Consider the following 17888-nt stretch of genomic DNA (forward strand, 5'->3'; position numbering starts at 1 on the left):
CGAAGAACTACGAGAGGAATGTGTGAACGTTTACTTGTCATTCGCAAGCGCATTTAGCCAAGTTGATAATTTCATAGCTTACTTGTACTGATCAAAAAATATAAATTCAAAACATTTGCGCTGCCTGCTAGCCTAATCCAGTGGTCCTGTACTTCTACATTTTTAAACTTGTTTATTAACCAGTGAAATACTTCTTTTGATTCTTTGATCTTGGGCATTTGGAACCAGTGTAGACTGTTGACCTGATATGGCATTCAGTATGTGCATCATAATATATAAGGGATGTATAATTTTGAGCGTGTTTACATATTATGGTAGTGCAGTATAGTTTGCAAGCATATATAATCAAGTTTCGAACTCCCGTGGGAAATTATTACATTTCATATTTGTTTTTAATTTGTCTCGTGGTAAACATGGTAAATAATTGGAATTAAACTGTACATCACAAACTGCAACAGATGCAGTTGGTTTACAGGTATCATAAGAAATGGTTCACTTGATGTTGCATATACAATGTAAATTCATTGACTGCATAATTCTTTTTAAAAGCATACGGAAGAGGAGAAATAAATGTTTATTTGAATTAATTATCATTAATGTTTTCAAAGTGTGTATGTGAAACGGCGGTTTGCAAATATTTGCGTTGCCGACATGTTTAGCAATGGGTTTGTGTTAATAACAGTTTTTTAAGATCTGTCTTATATCTCCCATTTAATGAGCAGTGATATAAAACTTTATTTATGTGGTTTTATCAAAAAACAGATAAGTATGTAGTGTTTTTAAGTATAGATGTAGACATGAAGAACAAACATCCAAATGATCAGATGAAACAATTACGCGAATAACGCCGAAATAAAGCGGTTATCACATGTGTCCGGAAACCGATCCTGTCCAGATACTGGTTAACAACCAGTAGTCTAAAATTCATCTTGTGCTTTAAAAATATTGTACCAAATTATATGAAACATTGTAGCAGATAGACAAGTACCGAAACATGAACTTTTAATAATATGTTTCATATAACATAATTATCCGATTGGTATGTCGCTATTGCCTTAAATATATTGCTAGTCATGTTACTCATAACAAAGTTACGTAAAAAGGAAGCAAACACTTCAGAGTTTTTAATACACCCATGGAGGTCAAAATATTTGTCATATTTTGTAATAGTTGTAATCATGTAAGACGTGTCATGGATTTATTTTTTGGTCATATAATGTTCCTACGGCACATTTATAGCAAATTCTTAGTCGGATCGGCGTAAATATAAGTACAAAGTGTTGCAAGGAAATTAAATTGCTTATGAAGCAATGAATATAAGAATTTATTTATTGGCAAACTTGAGACGTCAGTGAGACAGCAGTTTTTATATAAGTTGGAAATCGTTTTTTGTGCTTGAACGTAAGTTATTTTATACGATGACTTCTTTAAATTTTAAGTTTATAAATATTTTATCCATTACACTAGTAATGACTCTGCTATGAAATTTATCGATTTGATCTAGAACTACTACAACGGCTATTTATACGGAGACGTTTAAAGGCTTATGTTATTGGAAATTCTTTTTAAAACAAGAACATCGTCGGTTAAACTCCAGACCTACTTGCTCTAGAATTAACATTTTAGGCAACGTCCTTGTATAAAAGTCTCGCCAAATAGAATATCTCCGTATCAATGAAACGTTCAATGAAGTTTTCTACCTAAATATTTCTTGGAAATATCTTACATATGTACGGTGGCATAGCGGGGAAATAGGAAATATTTTATTTATCACTTGCGTTTTTCGTGCGTGTGAATATTAGGCATACAGTTACGATATTATACGCCAAATCAGCATAATGTTACAAATTAAAAGAATAACCGTCTATTTGAACTGAATATTAAATCTTTCTGCACGATATTGTTTTTATAGAAAAGAAGCACAGAGCACAACAAACATGGCCGCAGCCATACATTGTAAAGTAGGAGGACATTTTTCTACATGTATCAGCAGCTTTAAAAACGTTTTGAGTTTGTTTTATTTGGGATTTTTTGGTTGTTTATTTTTGTTTTGTTTAATTGTAATTTAATATTTCAGTTATGTAACGGAGAACAGTTAATCTAACCAGTGTTCCTGGACTCTGTACCAGTACAAACTTGTTCTCCACAAGTAATTGCCATCTTCCCCACATGCATGGTTTCAGATACAATGTCCTTCAACAAGTTCGCTTTTATGTCACAATTAAATTAGTATTATAAACTAACGAAATCGTATTGGCAAGAATAACACTTACTTGATACTAAGATATGATTCTAAATGTGGATACAAGTGTGATAAAGCATTCTCATTCTTTGATAATTTGTCGGAGAGGCAATATCTGGAAGTGTTATTTCTATTAGACGATTGTCCCAGATTTTATAGGTAACATTAAATTGTGTTTATTTCTATTGGTTCTTTGTCCTTGATTTTAGAGGGAACATCAAATTGTTGCTTTATAGAATAATGAACGATGCCATTTCATTTCTTCGACAAAACTGTGTTTCCTGTACGTAAACAAAGTAATAGCTACGTTGACCTCCTTTACGTTGTTTTTAGTATACGGCAATCACGTATGTGATAATAACATTTTCTTTGCTTTTGTTTTGTATTCACAAAACTAATTGCATTACTGGTCGTATATAATTAATGTATCTACAAGTTAATAATGAATAGCTATAGTAGAAGAGAGATTGAGAGAGATAATTTGGCACAGGTTGAAGCCGAATTTTATTGTATGCTTAGTCGTTTGTATTCGGATGTCTCATTTACACGTGAAAATAGTATATTTTATGTTTCACAATGATACAAAACAGTGCTCAAGTCAATTGTGGACTATTCATTTTGGTATATCCATTTAAACTCCTCTTATAACCACTTACTGTATGCATATGTTAAAAGAAAAACACAAATACCCATCCGCCGTGTAAGTTACATTATGTGCTTTTGTTCGTAATAGTCTTATAGTTGGAAATAGCATTTGTCTGTCATCATCTAATGGCTTCATGTATTGTTATAACATATTTCTTAGTGCTTATAAGAACTCTTTATAATAGTATCGGAGAATTGTTGCTATGACAAATATCTGAAATGGGATCATCTATTGCACACGAAGTGCTGCTAGAAAATTGCTGAGACAGGAATTCTAATTATTATATATTTGAGCCGTGCCATGGGAAAACCAACACAGTGGGTTTGCGACCAGCATGGATCCAGACCAGCCTGAGCATCCGCGCAGTCTGGTCAGGATCCATGCTGTTCGCTGACAGTTTCTCCAGTTCCAACAGGCTTTAAAAGCGAACAGCATGGATCCTGACCAGACTGCGCGGATGCGCAGGCTGGTCTGGATCCATGCTGGTCGCACACCCACTATGTTGGTTTTCCCATGGCACGGCTCATTTTAAGTGTTTTGCCATCCGAGACATAATATATTTCTATTGAAGGTATGTTTCGGAATTATTGTGTTTTACTCTTACAGTTAAAATGATCTCTTGTGGTTTTATAGCTTTTCTCAAATCAAATATAACGTTATTTTGACGTTGATAAGTCTTCTTTCCGATGGATTTTGCACATAAATATTCTTGGAATAGGACATTGTGATGCTTCTATGTTTGTAACACAATGGCATATATTCATGTTAATATTTCTATATTTTGATAATGATATGAGCCGCGCCATGAGAAAATCAACATAGTGGGTTTGCGACCAGCATGAATCCAGACCAGCCTGCGCGTCCGCGCAGTCTGGTCAGGATCCATGCTGTTCGCTTTTAAAGCCTACTGCAATTAGAGAAATCGTTAGCGAACAGCATGGATGGATCCATGCTGGTCGCAAAGCCACTATGTTGGTTTTCCTATGGCACGGCTCATATGGCTATAAACGCATGAAAAGAACTATCATAACTTAATGTTTTTTAACACTTTTTCAGTGAATTGCCGTCATATCGGAGTAAAATGTATCTGGTTATTTTCACAGTGAAAAATATCAAATATATTTTTCACTGGTAAGAAACTATAAAATGGATACGTTTAGTCAAAACTTGAAATAAAAATAAAACTGTTTGTTTTACATGTAAGATCAAATCATCTTTCACTCATGAACACCATATCTTACATTTTCGCTCGTGGCTGTGGCACTCGTTAAAATATTGCATTTGGTGTTCACTCGTGAAAGATAGTTCAGTCTTACACTGAAATAAACTAATATCCTCTATGTAATTAATATTATAAAAATGCAAAAATAAGGTTTGCCTAAGTGTATGTCTCTAATAGCATGAATTGTTAAATGTTAGTTTGTACTATTCAACATGCTGTGAAAAAAGACTCGTAAAAATATCTGATATGAATTTAAATTAGGTACTACTAGTAATCTTTATTTTTGGCAAGATATCAATATCGCGTAGTAACTGTGTAACATCAAAGATTCGGATCACAAGTTTCATTCTCTTGGTACCATTTAAAACTGTATCTTTTATAGGACTACTCTCATTAGTTGCAATAGAGTATAAACCCTAAATAACTACAGTAAATTAAAACATACGATTGAATCTCCTTCCTTTGGGATCCATTTTTCTGTCAATATAGAAGTCAGTGTCGTATGTATAACCTGTGTTTCGTTTCAAAGACGAATTGTTATATGCTAAAAAATGTTGATATTTGATTTAAGTACGAGTGATTGACATAAATTTTAAAGTTCAATTCATTAGAAGTATGGGTTGTTTAATATTGTTTGTGGGACTAAATGCAGTTAGAAGTTGTATTGCAGCGTTTCACGAGAGATATTTTGTAATAAGACGGAAAATACACTTTTACGAGAGATAGTAAAAATTGTATGTTCATTCTTATTACGTATAATCTAATATTTGCTATAAACAAGTTATGTAAACAGTGAATTTGCAATGCCTGCGAAGATTCCGCGAAAAAAAACATATGTGGTAAAATGCAATCTGTTTGTAATCATATATGAGCCGCGCCATGAGAAAACTAACATAGTGCGTTTGCGACCAGCATGGATCCAGACCAGCCTGCGCATCCGCGCAGTCTGGTCAGGATCCATCCTGTTCGCTTTCAAACCCTATTGCAATTAGAGAAACCGTTAGCGAACAGGTCTATACTGATCAGACTGCGCGGATGCGCAGGCTGGTCTGGATCCATGCTGGTCGCAAAGCCACTGTGTTGGTTTTCTCATGGCGCAGCTCATATTTATTTCTTATTTTGTATTATTAACGAAAGAAACTAATAGCCTGGAAAACTTATATACGAAAAGGGAAGAGAGCCATGGGAATTTGCACCAGGCAATAGTGAGGAAGTATAAACAGTTATCTCGAACAATCATTAACGAGAAGTATAAAGATAAATATAAGTCGACCATCTCATTTATCTAGACTCATTTCATTTCATGTAGCAATACTTTGTAATTTACATCTAAGGAGATTGTAATGCAGAAATATGCATTCAAAATATCAATTCATGCATTTAGTCTTAACGTATGTATAATTTATATTTTGTACATAATCTATATTAGTTGGATTTTCATTGTATTGTAAAGTTTTCCTGTCAAATAAAACTCGTTTCCTTGAACGTTGGAACACAATTTACCAGAAATGTTTTACGTCACAGTTTAGTAAAAATCCCAATTTGATAAGACTTTTATTCAAATTATTAATAGTAAAATAACGCTGAACGAAAATTTTGCCTAACATGAAGATATTTATTTATAGACGAAGTGTGATTATTTGGATAGTTGTATCCGGCCAAACTGTGTGCATTTTTATGCCCCCGAAGGGAGGCATATAGTTTTTGAACCGTCTGGCCGTCTGTCGGTCTGTCAGTCTGTCCGCAATTTTCGTGTCCGGTCCATATCTTTGTCATCCATGGATGGATTTTCAAATAATTTGGCATGAATGTGTAACACAGTAAGACGACATAGTATCTGTTTTTGTCCAAGAAATGAATCGTTACGCACTCTGTTGTGGGACTCGGTCATAGACACGTGCGGAATACAAAAGTTCAAGATTTTGTTCCACTTGTCTCCAAAAGATCAGTGCTGGTTTTTTTACACAGATCGCTATCGATAGCAATGAATACTGCTTTAATTATTACCATATTGCAAAATTAATTAAACGTATACTGTTTACTTAAATTATATAGCTTATTTTCTTATAATTGGATCAATATTCAGCTCGTATATTGGCTTTAATTTCTCTACTGGAGTTATCAAAAAAGCTCTATACAAGTTGTAAATATACACCTTTAGTAGCTGTCTAACGTTTTCGATTTCGTCGTTTAGGCTGTACATATAGTGGTGTTAAATGAGAAATTACATAAACTCCTCTTGCTATATTATGTTTTGTCAAAGCATCTGGTATTCATGGCGTTAAACCTTTAATTTCGTTTATTTTCGATTTTCATTTTTTTTTAGCCCATGGATGCTTATGCTTTTTTACTTGAAATAATTGTGTTAATACTTGTCTTCATGTATATATATTATTAGACACATGTTGCTCATGTATATACGTTATGCTCTCCACTATTGGAGGAAATAAAGAATCTATCTAGCTCAAAGGTCAAGGTCACACTTAGACGTTAAAGGTCATTTTTCATGATAGTGCATTCGTGTCCGGTCCATATCTTTGTCATCCATGGATGGATTTTCAAATAACTTGGCATGAATGTGTAACACAGTAAGACGACGTGTCGCGCGCAAGACCCAGGTCCGTAGCTCAAAGGTCAAGGTCACACTTAGACGTTAAAGGTCATTTTTCATGATAGTGCATTCGTGTCCGGTCCATATATTTGTCATCCATGGATGGATTTTCAAATAACTTGGCATGAATATGTACCACAGTAAGACGACGTGTTGCGCGCAAGACCCAGATCCGTAGCTCAAAAGTCAAGGTCACACTTAGACGTTAAAGGTCATATTTCATGATAGTGCAATGATGGGCATGTCCGGTCCATATCTTTGTCATTCATGCATGGATTTTAGAATAACTACGCATGAATGTGTGGCACAGTAAGACGACGTATCGCGCGCAAGACCCAGGTCCGTAGGTCAAAGGTCCTAAACTCTAACATCGGCCATAACTATTCATTCAAAGTGCCATCGGGGGCATGTGTCATCCTATGGAGACAGCTCTTGTTTCACGTAAGTTAGTTAACAGCAGTAATCACATGTGTTCCTTTTTATTTGACTAACAAAACGTTAAATCATTCATACAAATAAATCTTTTTGAACGTGATTAATATTGAAACGTCATTAATATTGAAACATTAATATTATAATGTTATTAATCAAGCGATTTCATATTGGCCTTGTTATTTGTTCAGGGGTTGTCGTATTGGCCCGAGGACAAATAACTAGGCCAATTTGAAATCGCTTGATTAATGATAATATTATTATTCAACTTTGGACTGTTGTAACACCGTAAGAACTCTGTGAGTTACCTTATGACAGCTATGCACATTCAGGTGAAAATCCTTGACAAGTTGTTTAGACGTATTCATGATCGTAATCATGCTCATTTTCGCCAGTAAAACAGAATGAGTTGTATGTAGGTATTTGAGAATAATTTTGAGAGAAATTTTAATGCGACATAATCAAGAGTAACTAGAACTTACCTTATTTTTTGGAATTCCTATTTTAGTATTTATTTTCTTTAGCGAGTATCTTATCATTTGAACTGTGATAACTGTTTTAAAAGTCATTTCCTTTTAGGCTGCAAGCAACGAGACACAAAATTATACACATACGTGTTGATCAAGATAATACAACCAACCAAGCACATATCCTTTGGACGGCCAGCACATATTTATGCAATCTCGCCAGGCATATGTATGTTTTTGACAACACAGAAAATAACGTCACTCGACCTTCAGCTATTTCCGGAAGTAAATAAAATGAAAGTAGAAATGCTAAACTTGAAAACGAAAGCCGCATTTGGATTCGTAGATAGTCAGGGGTCACGCGCAGGGGTCACCCCGTCTAAATGTATGCGCGTGGACTTTTCTTTTTTTTTTTTTTTTTTGCTATTGGGGAGCCAATTTTCAGCATTTTATTACGAATTGAAATTACCTGGGCTTTAGTACAGCATGTCAGCTTTTAATCTATGAAAAAATATTTGAGCTCTGGATAAACAAAAATCCCACAGGGGTCCGTAACGGACCAAGGGTACATTGATAATTTTGGAACTTCATTAAATCGCTCAAAATGTCATTTTTGATGTTGTTTGAGAGTTTCAGTATATGCCTCAGATGTAAGATATAACCGTATTTGAGGGCTGCAGACCTAGACATTTCAGAAATATTTTCGAAGTAAGTTTCGTGTAATAAATGTTGTTTCTACGGAAGCGTGAAAGGGCCATCAGACGCTAATACGTTTTAGTACGTTAAGGCTGCGGAAAGGATATTATATAGTCCCATGCCTCGTTTAATTCTTATCCGAATTGTTTGCAGTTCACAACTGACACTCTTGTTCGCCAATTTATTCATCCACTTTCCAGCATTTAAATCACTATTTATCATTGCACAAATAGTCCACACTATCAAAATGTCTGTTAAAGATAAGCCTCATCCTTTTAATTAATCTGTGTTTCCATATTTTCTTATTATTTTCCTTGACAACTGCCAGAATTTCTGACAGGAAACACCTGCATTTTACACAACACCGAATAAGCAAAAGTATCGTTGTAATCTCTGAAGACGTACATCCCGCTCAGTCATACTTGGTTATTAAATGAACATATGTCGGATGATTTTTTGTCAAAATGTGAAAAAAAATGTAATGTATAACTCTGATGTAAAACAAAATGGCGTCATTTAAAAATTTAACGGAAGTGGCTTCTCCGTATTGGCCCTCTCCTTTGAAGCAATCAAAATGCTTGAATTCCGTATTGGCCCTGTTTTTCTCGTATTGGCCCTGTTTTTCTCATATTGGCTCAGTTATGTTTTGTATTAGCTCTGTCTGTTTCATATGATGCTTGCAATTGATCTAATACAGTGTGTAATATTGTAAAGTTGAATAATAATGAAACGTCATTAATATTGAAACGTGATTAATATTGAAGGGAGAAATAATGTGAATCATTTGTATAGCATGTCTGTATTTCCTCATTAAACGTTGGAAAAAGTTTACTTATGCAGTGTGTGTTGGAATATAAGCTTATATTTGATTGTAAGTTTGTAAATCTGTACTCTTTCTTCCTTATGCCACATCTCTCTTTCTGTTGTGGGAGCTGTCTCTCGCTTTGTCCCTCTGGACAGAAGTAGTAGAGGATATATTTGGTGCCCTGTGTTGCTGTCTTTGTGCTATGTAAAGCGCCTTTGAACGTGTCAATCATGAAAAAAGTGATATGAAATCTGGTGTAATACAGGACATAATATATAGTGGCAAAAAGACGAAATGAAATATTGATATGAGTAGAACCAAGAACGGTTTAACATATACTATTTTCCATTTGTTTCGTACTGATCTCTTGTAAGATATTAAACATATATTATTCGAATATATGAACAGGAGTTTTATGAAAATAAATTTATTGAAAGTTAATATATTGTTGCATAATCTGCATATTATACATGTAGTTGTAAGTTTTAATAATATAAGATATCGTTTTAATACAGCAGCTATTTCGAGTAACGTATAATTCAAATAAAACCTGTAAGAAAATACTCCGGAAGCATAGAATGCAATCAAGCAAAACAACAGCAGGCTCGGTTTGATTAAGTCTGTTCATGAAAGGTAAAGTAGAATGAACACTCGTTTTCAGATGATTTGTTGACAGCTTCCTAGTACTGATTTAAAAGAGAAAGTCCCATTTGCCATATTTATATAATCAATATCAATTACACCTAATCAGTAAGTATATTAAAGCTGTCACGAAAACCGTCTACATATACCGGAAATTACATTGTGAATGTGGCAAGATTCTTAAGTTTTATATGATTCGTATAAATGCATTAAATTAGTTTGTAGTAAATTATATGGGAACGTTTACAGAGAAACTGACTAAATAGCATTTGTTTTATATTTGACCCGCCCGCTTAGCCTAGTAGGTAGAGCATTGATCTACGGATCGCGGGGTCGTGAGTTCGATTCCCGGGCGGGGCGTAGGTTCTCCATGACGATTTGATAAAAGACATTGTGTCTGAAATCATTTGTCCTCCATCTCTGATTCATGTGGGGAAGTTGGCAGTTACTTGCGGAGAACAGGTTTGTACTGGTACAGAATCCAGGAACACTGGTTAGGTTAACTGCCCGCCGTTTGGTTAACTGCCCGTCGTTACATGACTGAAATACTGTTGAAAAACGGCGTTAAACCCAACAGAAATATTGTTTTATATTTCTATTTAAATTTGTGCATACAAGTAGTGATAAGAACAGAACAATTTGATTTGGAAATACAATTAAGAAAAATGACTCAAACTGTTCATGAAATGGTACTGAAATATGCGAGACCCCTCACGCCCCTAGCATTGGCTTAAGGGTACTTGTGTTTTCAAAACATTGAATGGACTTCATGATCCAGAATGAGCAAATGATATAACAAAACCTAGTCTCACAAGAATTCGACTGCTTGCACTCATTCATTGAATTGAATTTATAATAAACATAGTCAACTTACGGGACTGTGGGCCGTCGTTTATATGACTGATAAATTGTTGAAAAAGACGTTAAACCCGAACACACACACACACACACACACACACACACACACACACACGCGGGACTGTGGTTCGGCAATCATAAAAAAGCGACGGAAGCAATCAGTCAAGCAAGGACATTGCTAGATTTTGCCTTTTGATAAACAGGTGTCATAATATTTCGTAATATGTTTTCCCAGCTTGATTGTTTTCTGACTAATAGAACATTATATTCACGGTTTGTTTGCTTTGCTTATCAGCCTTGGAACAATAATGTAATAAAAATCAGTAGTTATTATAGTGTAAAGCAATTTCCTGTTAAATCATTGGCAAAGTATATACAAATTAATCAACTTTACAAACGCAAGGTAATGATGCAAACATAAAAAAAACTGTTCCTTGAGGTGCGGCCTTGATCGCTACCAGCATTTGTTCTTGCTTTTTTGTGTTTTGGTTTCTTTGAAAGCTGTCATTTTTTGTCAGTTATGTAAGATAGATGTCAATCATAAAACAAGGGAAGATAACAGTCAGTCATAATTGCATTACAGAAACGTGACAAATTCGTTATATCTCTCCGTAGTAAATTGTTTCCTGGATTTTATTTCACTTCCTGTTGAGAGTAAATGACTAGCATATTGGTGTACATTTCACCAAGAGTACATTGTAAGGAACAGTTCTGTGAGTAAATACAGATTAGTAATATCTTTAGCCATATTATTGACAGCTCTGTTAGCTGGTTCATATATAAATACAAGCTACTTTCTTTCTTTGCCATACCGGAACGGAGACTGAAGAAGGCACAAATATATAGTCCAACGTGGATTTGAATGATACTGAAAACGCTTCCGTTGTTGTGAGACTTTTCATTTGTGATAACTGATGCTGGATTTACTTTCAAAATATTTTTATCATATCTAAGTATTTACAGAAGAAGATTTTAAGATTTAATTTGGATTATTATATGTAACAAATTAGTTGAGAAAAGTCAATAGGCACAAACATTGGTAAGTGTGTACGAAGCAAAATACTACTACTTTAACTACCATGATTTGTAAATGATCCACTTTTAAAATAGAAATCAGATGAGGAAACGTAACTTTGATACACCCCCACCCCACCCCCAACCCCCCTCCCTCACCCTGTAGATGTTGTTAGCAATAATTGAAGTTTTCCCAAGTACTGACAGAATTTTCAGTAACGTGTTTAAATAAAAAATTCACCGGCTCAATGTTTGTTTCAAACTTTCAGTTAAATAACACAGAACGCTAGTGACTCTGCTCAGACAGTTGTAACCCAGGTGACAGTATTATTGCTTATAGATTTTATCCAAAGCGGGTAGTCATCACTAACACTTTAAACAAAGTTTTTACATTCCTCTTTTTAATTCGTCGTCCAAGTCTCTTAAAGCTAAATACAGTCTGTTAAGCACGTACAGACTCATTTAGATGTATGTAATAATGTATTTCATCCTGATAGCATTAAAACGTTCAAATGCAACTTAAAGGCTAATAATAAAATCATTCTGTTTACACAGAATTCTTTTGCATCTGCACTAAGTACAGCATTTTTGATGTTTATTTACTTCGATTCCTTTGGAGGCCCCGTTGATGTTTTCAAGTATGCCTGCTTATATAGAGTTTCCAAATACGAGTTGTATTTACAAATGAACAAGACTAGTGTACAGTTTATAATGATTTTTTTTGTGTCAATTGACCAAGCAATATACAATGGAATGATTTATTGCAGTATATTGGATAGAAAACAAACTAGTGTTATTTTGAAGAAATTTAGTCAAAAATCATATACGCGTATATGTATGTCAATAGACCTATGATCTGTGAAAACATTATTAGGAAAAAAAGAACACAACCGAACAACATAATAACAGACTCGGTTTGATTGAGTCTGTTCATGACACGCCCCTTACGTAGCATTATATGCCATTATCTTGATCGGTACAAATAGCTGAAGGGCAGTTTCGCTAATTACTTCGATTTCAGTGCATTGACAATTGATATGAATGTGGTAAAAAGAATGTTATAGATGATTTGCGGAGACTCGTGAAATGGCAAAACATATTTTTACACTGATAGAGTCAATTTCATAATGAATAGAAAAACAGAAATATGCAACTATAAACTAGTAATATGTTGCCATGACATTTGAAATATTTGTCTTTGTTTTTCTATAAACGCAATTCTGAAAGATAAGACCTTGTTCCTATAACTAGAGATGTCATTGAACTTTATATCTCTCTGAAAGAGCACGTAACGTATCCGCCATGAATACCTTCCAAAGTATGCGTGCGTTGGAGCTTAAAAGCATACGCATTGCCAAGAATGTTTAATGTTCCTTGACTGTGAATGATATTGTCATCACATACAATCAAACCTGGCATTTTTATTCAGATTTCTGCACGGAAACTTCGTTACCAGTCAATCCGTTGTTCTTTGTACTCGGTGAACAGACAAGTCTTATATTCGGTTGTGGTAACTAGGCTGTAGTTGCGTCACAATTGAAATTAAATCCATAAATCTTATGACGTTACGAAACATTTAAGTTAAACTTAGTTATGTTACATACTAATTGTAGACTTTTTAAAAGTATCCAATGGCATGTTACTTTATATAATTGCTAAAAGTGCCATAATGCACATAACACATTAAATTGCACACAGTTTTTGCACACCATTTGTGAAAATTATTCCCTTCTCGATCAAGACCGCAAAAAGATAGAAATATCAACAATAAGAAATACATTTTTTCCTACAAGGCGAACTCTTATTCGATATTATAAATACAATGTCCTCTATAATACGCTAAATTTGAATTTCTTTTACAGTTGAAAGAAAAATGTTGTACGATAAACTGAATTTTGGTTACAGTAACAGTTAATTTTATCGACATGCAAACATTGGAAATCTGAAACGGTCGTTACGGCGAAGCAATCCAAATTCGCTATACAATTCATTATAATATAACATGATATTTCTGTGGTTTCCTCCTACTAATGTAATATATTCATTTCTTTTCTAGAACAATCTGTTCTCCTGAGAAAATTGACGACGATGGAAGACGGTAAGGCAACAAGTGTAAGCTTAGAAACATTGGAAGTAGAGGAAGCTGATGATTCGAAAAATAATTCCACGGAAAATCTAGACAACAGCTGTTTAGGCAAAGCTAGACGTATACTTAGAACTGTTTACAAAGGGGCGAGATCTCTTGTAGGTTTAGCGGTTATATTGATAGTATACGCACTGCTAGGTGCGCTTGTTTTTATGCTGATTGAATCGAGACATGAACAGAAATACAAATCTAACATTACAAATATAAGAGAAAACATGATTGAAGGACTGCTGTTAAAATCTACTGGCGTCGTTGATAAAGTCACGTGGAAAACGGAGACGAAAGCTTTGTTATTAGAATATGAAAGTTCCATACGCGAGGCCATAAACAACGATGTACCAACGGACTCAACGGAAGAAGTGTGGACCATGTGGAGCAGTTTGTTCTTCGTATTTACAGTTTTTACTACTATCGGTAAGCGCCTTGTAGAGATATTCAATTTGTTTTTTTCATAGCATCGGTATAAATGTTTGTGTTCATTCTATATAGAAAATATTAGATGAGCTCATGCGGGTTTGTATGTGTTTTTATTTTTTTTATATTCACAACAGCGGACATTTAGTACCACGCGGTAGCTGTAAAACGTTACCCCGATTCCTGATTCCTAAGAATAATTGAGCATTTGTATGGACCACCAGCATGCACCGCTGGTGGTCCGTGTGTCGCCGATTAGTTTAGATTTTGTATCAAGCCTACTATGCACATTGCTCTCTGGCTGTAGTTCGGGTGCTCTTTTCTTCCAGGAAATCTACCCAAACCTTTTATTTTAATGGCAAATGCTAATATGCTCTTCGACATAGGTCAGAAACAGAATTACTGATAAACAACATTTAACACTGTCTTTATATTGAAAGCTTAATTTCTTGCATCAAATATTCATTTACTTGACATTTTGTTTCCAGGTTATGGTAATTTGGCACCAGTGACGGGACTGGGTCGTGTTTTGTGTATTGTTTACGCTGGCATAGGTATACCACTTGCCTTACTCCTTTTAGCAGAATTAGGAAGACGGTTCACAGTGGTTCTAAAATTTCTTTGGGCTTATGGGAGGAGATATTACAACTACGGATATTGCAGAAAAGTTCGAGAAAGAAACCCTTTCCAGAAAAAGTACGAACTTAATGAAGAGCAACAGCAACAGGGTGACGAAGAAACAAAAAGTGAAGACGGAAAATCTGAAGATAGAAGCAGAAGTGGTTCAAGAATTATATATGGATACGAAGTAGACGACGCTTTTAATGTACCCATAACTATAGCGATACTTATTTTGTTTGTTTATATCCTACTTGGTGCGCTGATGTACTCAATTTGGGAGGACTGGGACTTTATCGAAGCGATTTACTTCGTATTCGTTTCTCTTTCAACAATAGGTTTTGGAGACATTCTGCCGGCTCATCAAAAGTTTTTCGTTGTCTCGTCTATCTACATGTTTATTGGTTTGTCTCTTGTTTCTATGTGTATAAACGTAGCAATTGAATTCTTTAATGTCGCTGCAGTTAGGGCTAAACGAAAAGTTGGAGAAGCTAAAAAGAAAATTGGCGACAAAGCTAAACAAGCACACAGGACTGCAAAAGAAAAGGTTGCAGATATCAAAACAAATATTGCAGATGAAACAACGAAATTCAAACAGAAAACAGATGACAAAGTTAAAAAACTAAAGACAAATATTGCTGATGAAACATCAAAACTACGACATAAAACGGATGAGAAAATTTCAGGGATTAAGTCAAATATTAGTGAAGAAACTACCAAGTTTCGTAAAAAGGCAGATGATAAATTCAGAAAGAAAAACAAAGACCGAGCAGATTCAAGTCCATCGATAGGACATCCAATGCAACAAACAGATGATACTTATGATGAAATAGGAACTGTAAAGTCCGAAACTGAAATAGATAAATTATAATTATTTAAGCGGTTTTCTCGTTTCAAGTTGGTTATTCCTGTAAAACATACATTAAATTTTCAACAAATCAATCAGACAGAGGAATACCGCATGAAAGGGCAGGTTCATTTTCAAATTTTACTTGGATACATGGGTAAAATTTTCATAATGTTTCGTATACTCCTGTATCGGTTCAATTTTGATCACAATATCTTCGAAAAAGAAGCATGTATTTGCTCGATAGATTCCTTAAGATAACTTAAAGGGGTATATTGTTTTAAAACGACCAATGTTTGATATGATTTATTGGTCTTTAGTTCTTATATTATTGGAAACATAAAATATTAGACAGCAGGAAGTATGATGCTACTAGTTTTACTTGTAACTGACGCAGTTCTAGTTTTACTTGTAACTGATGCAGTTTGTTCGGATCGTCAAGAAAAAGTCAATGCTTTTTCAAAAACAATGTTCGTATTTGGATCAGAAAAACCGAATTATCGCAAATAACGGGAAAACAGACACGAGCATATTTCATAGTGTTTAGTAAAGTTTTATATGTTTTATTTGGATCACCAGTGAAAGCTATTCTTGCGAAATTATTTCCTTTGTTATTTTCTAAAATGCTATTTCTAAGGTTACACAGAAACTTTATTTAATTTCTAATAAAACATCTTCTATCTATTTACTATGACCTAGTTCACTGACTGGCTTGGATCAAAATAATTATGTATAATTCAAAACAAAGAATAGAATAGAATAGGTATATTATGTTTCATGTCATTCATTTTCATGTTTCTGATATAAGAATTTAGAACTTATATGTTTAAGTAATATAATGAAACCCATATAGCAAAAACGTGTTTCGTTAGCAAACATTATACATGTTATTCAATGTGGTCATAATGTAGCCCACATAGTATTACAATGTATGTGTATAAGAAACATTATGATATGTTTACCCATATACTAAAATTTTGAAATCAAAATGGCTTGCCTTTTTTGTTTTCTTTTTAATAATATTAAAGTATATTTGCCTGCCGTTACATAACTGAGAAACTCTTGAAGAAAAAACAACAACAAATATATATATGTTTTCATATACCGGACATTATTCAAAGTGTAGAGAGAAATATATAAAAATGTTTGCTATTTAAGATGTAACTGCCGTCTGGTACAACTTGTACAGGTTTCTTGTTAGAATCAGCCGGCAACGTAAATGACGTTGTGTCTGGTCTTTCATGTCTAAAATCCAGCCATTTTTATTTTACCAACTAATTTACATTCTTCGTCTAGCCTTTTTTCAAAGTGCTTTTACTTTACACAAAACTACATGATACCGCTTTGTCTTGTATTAATGAAGGAATACCTGAAGTTTTAAACATAAACATATGAATAACATATACCTCGTAACTTCATATGGTATTAAGGAATTGTCGCCGGTAATACCGTCTCAAATAAACATTTTTATAACTTGGTTGGAATTATTTTAGCACATTAAGTTAAACTTATCCATTACATACAAACTACATAACTAAACAGGTAAACAATAGTGATGTTACGATGCTAAAAAGTTTTGTTTAAACAATCCTTCGGCCCTTGTGTTTGTGAAGTAAGATAGACACTGTTCTAGTCACTGAAATCCGTTAAACTTGGCTAAACGATTTTTATAGCAAATGTTGCGTGACTAAACATTATAAATAATATCATGAAACATTTGTACATGTATGATGTATGTAGTAAATTATGTGTTTATTTGATAAATTGTATTTTTACAACATAATATTTTAAGCAAAAATGTCGCTTATTCATTAATCTTTTTTCTGTGTTTATTTCCATTGCGTTGTATTAAGGCCTTGTATAATACGTAGTAAATTAAAGATTGCAGTTTCTTGCCATTGTGTAGAAAAATAATGCGTCATCTGCCTGTTTAATGTGAAATATACGCATTTCAATGTTTAACACAATATAAAGAAGTATTTATGCTCCTTTCTGCGACGACAGTCTGGTATATATTCAAGACGCACAGATGATGATTCAATTGTTAAATGTAAGTGTGTTTAGGCCAGTCGTACTAGATACAAACAATATTGAGCCTGCTCGCTTAATTCAGTAGGGAGAAAGCAGATTCACAGATCACAAAGGCGTCAGTTAAATATCTGGGCGAGGCGTATTTTCTCCGTGACGATTCGACCCCGCGATCCGTAGACCGACGCTCTACCTACTGA

General features: G+C 34.2%; 1 protein-coding gene across 7 annotated transcripts in view; it reads left to right on the forward strand.

The window, feature by feature from the left end:
- The window catches only part of LOC123547234 (TWiK family of potassium channels protein 18-like), a 123467-nt gene extending 106358 nt beyond the window's left edge, over positions 1-17109 (forward strand). For 5 of the 7 annotated variants that reach the window (XM_045334165.2, XM_045334169.2, XM_045334168.2 and 2 more), the window contains 2 exons: positions 13692-14195; positions 14684-17109. In XM_045334165.2, coding sequence (XP_045190100.2) covers positions 13692-14195; positions 14684-15684 — 1505 coding nt within the window. In that variant the 3' untranslated portion in view covers positions 15685-17109. Of the gene's footprint in view, positions 1-1162; positions 1402-11269; positions 11661-13691; positions 14196-14683 lie in introns of those variants that run through there. The other 2 variants (XM_045334167.2, XM_045334170.2) reach the window with 2 other exon arrangements.
- Positions 17110-17888: the final 779 nt, after the last annotated feature.

The sequence above is a fragment of the Mercenaria mercenaria genome, chromosome 9 (genome assembly GCF_021730395.1).
Source record: "Mercenaria mercenaria strain notata chromosome 9, MADL_Memer_1, whole genome shotgun sequence".
In the NCBI taxonomy this organism is placed as follows: domain Eukaryota; kingdom Metazoa; phylum Mollusca; class Bivalvia; order Venerida; family Veneridae; genus Mercenaria; species Mercenaria mercenaria.